Source organism: Halyomorpha halys, unplaced genomic scaffold, assembly GCF_000696795.3.
Source record: "Halyomorpha halys isolate HHAL.00 unplaced genomic scaffold, Hhal_1.1 Scaffold515.1, whole genome shotgun sequence".
Lineage (NCBI taxonomy): Eukaryota > Metazoa > Arthropoda > Insecta > Hemiptera > Pentatomidae > Halyomorpha > Halyomorpha halys.
Genome location: NW_027109162.1, coordinates 164968 through 172585, shown reverse-complemented (window position 1 = coordinate 172585; position 7618 = coordinate 164968). Strand labels below are relative to the sequence as shown.

General features: G+C 31.6%; 1 protein-coding gene across 2 annotated transcripts in view; it reads right to left on the bottom strand.

Moving 5' to 3' along the window:
• The window catches only part of Argk1 (Arginine kinase 1), an 86477-nt gene that overhangs the window by 4201 nt on the left and 74658 nt on the right, over positions 1 to 7618 (bottom strand). The window contains exons 1-4 of one of the 2 annotated variants that reach the window (XM_014425440.3): positions 4106 to 4336; positions 3773 to 3954; positions 2016 to 2194; positions 466 to 705 (exon numbers count right to left, since the gene is read on the bottom strand). In XM_014425440.3, the coding sequence (XP_014280926.1) occupies positions 466 to 705; positions 2016 to 2194; positions 3773 to 3954; positions 4106 to 4254 (750 nt within the window). In that variant the 5' untranslated portion in view covers positions 4255 to 4336. Of the gene's footprint in view, positions 1 to 465; positions 706 to 2015; positions 2195 to 3772; positions 3955 to 4105; positions 4337 to 7618 lie in introns of those variants that run through there. The other variant, XM_014425441.3, reaches the window with a different exon arrangement.

Below are 7618 nucleotides of genomic sequence, written 5' to 3'. Positions count from 1 at the left end.
AGCATATATTATTGGGCGAGCAAAAATTATCTAAATATACTATGAAAATATTTTACTAGAAAAAAATTCATTGTATGTAATTATGGTTTTTTTTAAAATATTAAATTGAGAAAAAATATGAGATTTAAAAAATTATATTATTAAAGTATCTATCTATTTTCAGCACTTTTATGATCTATATATCTTCTTTCTCAACTATATTTGATTTTTTTTTTTCCGTTAACTTAAATTAATACCAGTTTCATTACTATCATAATCAATTCTAAAACTGGTTATTTGGCAGTGTATACTACAAGATACAATTTTTAAAACATTTTTTTGTACCTTTGTTATATTTTTGCTAAATTAATGGATAAGAAAAGAAATTCGGAATGTAATTATTAAATTACAAAAATGCAAAATTCTTTACTAAAAATACCATAACAGCAGCGTGTGTTATAACTTCCCAGTTTGAATGAACCTTACCTGAAGGAACCTGTCACCCTCCTTGAAGAGGAAGTGGTCATCGATGAGCTTCTGCTGAGTTTCCTTGGACATACCAGTGAGTGGGTAGTAGGTACCCTTCAGTTCGTCAGAGAGGCATGTCAGGGTTGAGGAGACTTTGTCTTCCATTTCTTTGTATTGGGCCTCAGTCAGGCAAGGGTTGAAAGGGTATCCTTCCATCGACCTTCCGCATCGGACTCTTGTAGAGATGATGAACTCACCCTGTGAGCAAAATAGACGTTTATTAGAATTCATTTATTATAAGTATAAATCAATTAATATAAGTATAAGAAATCATTTAGGGCATTTAATGTTTCTTTACCTCAAAAGGATTATATCTACTATTCCCATATTAATATCGTATAATTCAATTCAAAGAAAAACAAACACTATTGATTTTAATATGTTTTAAACAGAAAATAAAAATTATAAGTTGATTTTTAATTATTGTACAACTAATTTCTCTGTAATACAAATATTTTAAATTTATTATTTACATTTTTTTGTTATTAAGTGCTTTAAAAGTTTATATTTATATTCCATTATTATTTCTTAAATTATTGAGTTTTTATGTATGTTTTAAATTAATTTTTACTGTGTTTTATGTTTGAGTTCTTATGTATGTTTTAAATTAATTCTATGACTTTTTATAATATTTGTATGCTTTAAAGTTCTTTTATGTCTCATAGACAGTTAAAGGAAGCTATCTATAAATCAAAAATACAGTAAATTACAAAACTGATCCACAAAACATGAACATAAATTATGCAGACATAATAAATTTACAATAGTCTTCGATTACAATTACAATCTCCAATTTACATTAGTAATAAAAAATAAAATAAAAGTTAAAAAATTAACTAATAATCATGTTAAAAAAAAAAAAAAACAAGGAATGATCCTATGTAATAGCAGTATTAAATGGGAGGAATTAAAATGATAAAAGTTAGATGAAGTATACCTTACTAAACAACTGATATATGATGAGGGATTTAATACGGAGAAATAAGACTGTAACTACTATTAAGTGAAAAATTAAACTAACTATTAAGTATTTCATAAAAAAAGCAAAACGCAATGTAAATTTTTTAAGAATTTCACAAGTATTGCCCTAAATATGGGAGAAGAGTCATTGAAAAACACTGTATACAATTATTGAGCAATTTTGTAAAAAAAAAAAAAAAAATTGTGTTGTAATTTGTTTTTGTTTTTTTAGTAATAACTTTTTTGCGTTTTGTTTCCAACAAGTTAACTTTTTCACAAATGTTTTTGTGTTTTGTTTCCATAGTAACTTAATCAATAAGAAATACTGAATGAGTGGAATGGGGCCTATCTTTTTCTTATGCAAACTAAATAAGAATTAATTTATAATAAAATTTGTTTATTCTTATTTTTCATTTTGGCAATTACAACATTGAAATAGCGATGAAACTATTATTCGTTCTAAAAATTGATAATTTAATTTTTTTTTTTTAATTCAAGACCATTTTAAAAATAAATATTAAGTTATAAAGAAAAACACTAATACTTACAGCAGGGTCAAGATTTCCAAAGGTCTCAACATCACCCCATTCCTTGGGTGGGTGAGAGTCGGTCTTCTTGAAGCCCTTGTGGTAGTCCTCAATAATGGGGTCAAACAGCTCTCCAAAAACGGAGTAAGACTCGGCATCTGGTGCATAGATACCAACGCCGGAGTCTAAGTTTTCAATACCTGAAAATAGCAATAAATTTTATTATAAATAAAGTTATAATTAAACTGCTGAAGTTGAGGAATGGCTGGGCCTCTCAACAGCTGTTTTGATGAAGGTAGTGTTCAAGAACACCTTAACAACTGTTTGGAGCTTCGGTAACATTCAGTATGATTTTAAAAACTGATTTTAAATGGTTGTAATTCTTTCTAGGAAAAACATATTTTTGAAAACATTGACAAATAAAAATTAGTAATACACAATATTAAGTATTGACTAGCATTTGGATATTCCATCTAGTCGTACCGATGAAGACCTTCAATTCAGGCCAAAAAGTTGGCAAATAAAAATTACATTTGTTAGAGTACTTCTCTCCAATGACAGCACTCCCAACCAGCTTCTGCTTATATATATATCATGTTGACATTACTTATCAAAAGTAAACCATCATTTTATATCACTATACAAACAATTAAATTTAATAATGGAGGATGCCCAGAATAAACAAGACTTACTTTTGAGACCCATTCCATACTAACTGTACTTCTTAAATAATGAACTTTTCATGGTTTGTATTCTTTCCCAACGTCCACTCCAAATTAAAAGCAAAATAGGTCAATCCTGACTACTGGGTTTTAAAGATCCTAACAGGAAACGGAGGGTTCCATGGAAAGCTGTTGAAAAGAACGTTAAAACTGTTTGAAAAGAACGTTGATCTCCTGTGAACCACCTGTTGAGTCTCAGATACAGGGGAGTTATAGTGTAGACTATACTGCCATAGAAGGACACAGAACCAGGTAGTCGAAACCTAGATCTTGGCCAGTCTGATGGAAGAAAAGAACTATCCCTTCTTCAGGGAATTCATCTACCAGTGTAAAAAGATGGTGGACCCTACTCATTTCACGTGATTCAAGTGACCAGGAAGGCTTGACAAAGCTGGCATATTTGAGCAAAGTACTAGGAAGATGCAGACAAGAACTGGGTTGTCCATCCTCAGGTGGTTGAGGCACAGGTCTAGCCTCAGGGGGTTGACTCTTTTCATTCCTGTGACGGTCCCACGAAATGAAAACTTGACCCCTGCCATGGTTAGAATAGGTTGGCTACCTCTGATAACCCTCCCTCCCCTCCCCATCTCAGAAATGACTAGGAAGGTCATTAAAAAAAAAAAAAAAAAGATGTAGACAAGAAGGGCTGAACCTATCGGACAGATATGGAAGTACTAAGTTCAGTTCCAATTTTAAGGTGTGCAACCGTGCATTGAGAGACAACATGAATAACCAACTGTATATATTGTTCCAAAAATTAAAAAAACAACAACATTATTATATTTTGTAGAATAAGAAAAGTTTAAAAATACATTCTTGATTATTGGCAGCTAGTGCTACAACCTCACTGCTGTTGAACACTGCATGCACGAAAAAGGAGGGGGGAGAGGATTATAGAACCCTTCATCGTTTGTAATGGTATAGGTTTACTTTTACATGTGTAGATTGATCAGTGCCATGTAGCAACAATTCTAGTAAAAATAAAGCATTTCTCTCACCCTCCAAGAGCAGGAGACAAGCAATATTTTTTAATAACTGAAAGATCAAAATACAAACCTGACTGGATACAGTCCAGGAGGGTTGAACCGAAAGTTGGTGTCTTCAAGTTTTTCAGCTTGTCGAACACCTCCCTGGTAAGATACTTCTTCAGGAGGGACTTGGAATCAGAAGCTTCCAGCTTCTTGAATCCAGCTTCAAGCTTTTCCAGAACTGCTGCGTCAACCATTTTAGTGCGGTGGCTAAAACAAAAAAAGAAAGGAAAAAATTAGAGGAAAAAATATTGGAGTATGTTGATAGGATTATGTTTCAAAAGAGAATATTTAAATATAATTGATATGGCAATAGTTTTCTAGAACTTCTCCGAAACGATAATTATGAAAGATATTAGACCTTTCATCTGTACAGTCTGGTGGACATATGCAATCACAATCATAATTACAATCATCACCATCATCATCATCACAATTCAAGGAACCCCAAAGGTTTCCCCCCCTGGAAAAGCCCACAAACCGGCAGACTACACTGAACATGCAGCTCATCACTGCCACTCTAGTAAATGGTTGAGCCGTTTTTAGACTTTCATAGAAACTATTATCCTAACTTGAAAATACTGAGAATTTCGATATTTTTATTCATATTTGGTTTAAACTAACTAAACAAAAACTATTCTTGCCGTTTTAGCCATGATTTTTTTTATTTGTCATTATGAACATATGAACATTATGTGCTTTGTTATAATCAGGGGGGTATTGACGTTACTAATCGACATTAAACTTTCGATATTATTCATAATTTTAATTATATTAAATTTTATTATAATATTTTTTGCATTAAATGAGAATAAAACCAAGAAAATCTTACCTTCTCCGCAGGTTATTCTAGTATTATTAATCTTTTAAATAAATTAACACATGTGAATTATTGTTCCTTAGGTTTTTTTGTTTTGTTATTTTGTACGCTTATCACGAGAAACCGATTGAACTAATTTCGATTACACCTTTTTTCCATTGCTGTTGGAGCCACAACCATATCTATTTTTTAGAAGTTTTAATACAAGGTTGTTGGTGGTATATTAAACCTTTACATGCAAAATCAAGCAATGTCACTGTAACGACAGTACTGTTATAATGGATCTAGCGTGATAGTTGATATTACAAGTAATGTTATTAAATATATTGTCAAACACAGCTATGGCAGTAAACTCTCACGCAATATCAGTCACTGGTGTAACCGTTACCATGGTAAAATTGTTTGATAGTTGTAGACATGATAGCATTTACAGTCACGACAGTACTGTTCTAATGGATCTAGCGTGATAGTTGATAGTACAAGTAATGTTAGTGAAGCAATTGTCACGTTAACAGTGGACTCTAGCACAATACGTCACTGGTGTAACAACTACTGTTTAATAGTTTCATTAATGATATCATTTACTGAAACGATAGAACTGTTGTAATGGATTTAGCGTGATAGTTGATAGTACAAGTAATGACTGAACCATCAGTAGCGCTAAGTGTCGTATGTATACGCCTTGATAGTGAACTGTCGCAGCGTATTGATCTTATCACTGTAATGCCGATAGGCGAGAAGACATTGTTCTTATGTTATGTTTTGTTTATATCTGTACTTGAATTTAGCCCTGACGAAGCTCTGCAAAGTGGGGCAAAACGTTGGTTAACAGTAAATAGGTTTTCTACTATATTGTACCTTCATTGACCGGCACCCGGACTTTATTTCGATAATCTACTTCATACGGTCAACTATCTTCTTCCAATATCATTAAAAGCAAAATAGGTCATTCCAGATAAATGGGTTTCAAAGATCCTAACAGGATGAGGAGAGTTCCATGGAAACCTTTGGAAAGAACGTTAATCCTCGATGATCTACTAGTACAAGAGCACAAGAGGAGAAAAAAGGCAGTTATTTCACCCCAATTTTTGATTACTTTAATGAAAACTATGTATAATTAATTGTCAAAATTGATGAGTCTGCCAAGTATAGGAAGGGAGAATAAAAATGGCGGAAGTTTTAAAGCGATAAAAAAAATATAATTTTTCATTTTTGCTCTATATCTTAAAAAGTAGGAACAACACGAGAAAACCTAAGATAACGTCATTTAAAGAAGGGTAAATTTGCTGAAATATAAGCCCTAATAGAGTTATTTAAGTTAAATAGTTTTTTCGAGATATAGCTTTTTAAAAAGCAACATTTCATAAAAATGTTGATCATTAGTTAGTGAATTTATTTTGAAAAATTTATATCTCAAAAACCATTTCACGTACAGATGTCTTTTAGCACTCAAATTAAAGCTAGGTTAATGAGCTATAAAGTAGTTTATGATGTTTATCGTTGTAGGAGTAATAGTTTACATGAAATTTGCTAAAATAAATTGATTTATAGTTGTACGGACAAATTTTAATTTGCCAAATTCATATTTATATGTGAATATCATAAAAACTACAACCCCTACGAAGATAAGTGTCATAAATAACTTTATAGTAAGTTAAATTTCCTTTATTTTGAGTGTGCGTCTTACGGATCTAGAGATATATTTTTTTAAAAGTCCAACATTTTATACGAACAACTAGAATTCAACATTTTTTGAGTTTATTTTGTCAAAGCTAAGCCATTTTATCCACCAATTACCAGCTAAGGTCAAACATAACCAAAATCAGGTAAAAATTGTTAAAGTGAGATGTAAAAATTCATTTTTTATTGTATACATGTTGCTCTGTTTACAATTTGTGGACCATTAGTGGTGGTTCCTGAAACAGACCTAAAACATTTAAGTCTCTGATCCTCCCTACTTTGTTTTAAAGATACGGAAGTAGGTTAATGTTGCTTACTTATTGCTTTGTATCTCTGTTACTTTAAGCAACCAGCAATATCCAAATCAGTTCTGCCGATGCGTATATTTTAGTTGAACGCGGGGATGTTGGACACAATTATTTAAAAAAATATCTTTATTGAAATTTACAACTATATATCACATAATACATTTAGTAAATATGATCTTAGTTAAAATGGAGTGTTACAGGCGTGTAGAGCAACTACCCATTGGTAGCACTCTAATAACATTTTACATTAGCTGATCTCGTGGCCATCTTCTTTTCAGGCACTTGGAAGATTGTCAGGAATGGAAGAGGATCCAAGGTTAGAAACTAGGGGGTTTGAGTGGTTAGGGAGTTTTGGACACAATTAAAATATTTTTAAGTAAAAGACCTGAAGGTTTATTTATAATTAACAAAAGTTACTAACTTCCGCAACTCTTTAAAAAAACAAACAATATATTTGATCATTAACCATACACCACATTTCATATAAAAGTGCCTCAACACTTTTGTCAAGCAATGGCAAATTCGCGTATACAAGCATAAATGTGTGTGGATGGGCTATTGGGATTGGCTGGTACAAGTTGGCCTGAATTTGCTGCCAACCCATCAGGTGTCGGCTATTAGGAACAAATGAAAGGACGCTTGTGAAATAAACACACGTTTGTTTTCAGTTTGCCTTGTATTATGAATTGAATAGGTATTAATAAAACCATAACTTAGAAAGGCTTTTATTCATTTAAAATGTACACATAAACATATGTAGCTACATGAAAACAAATGAAGCATAAATAGATACAAGTATGGAGGTTACACAGTGTTCTATTATGTTATAACACATTGTTTTAGAACTTCCAACAGATGAATACTTCTGTTCGCTGTTTTTTTTTTTTAGTTAAAGAGTTTCTCCAACATTCAGATTAAATAATTAACGCTTGTTTAAGATTGTATATTTTAAAATTATATCGATTCGGTGTAAATACATAGTTTCAAATCTTGTTAATTAACTTTAATAGTTTATTGGAAGATTATTGATTGACCGTATGTATAGATGAATGGAATATGGTCCGGG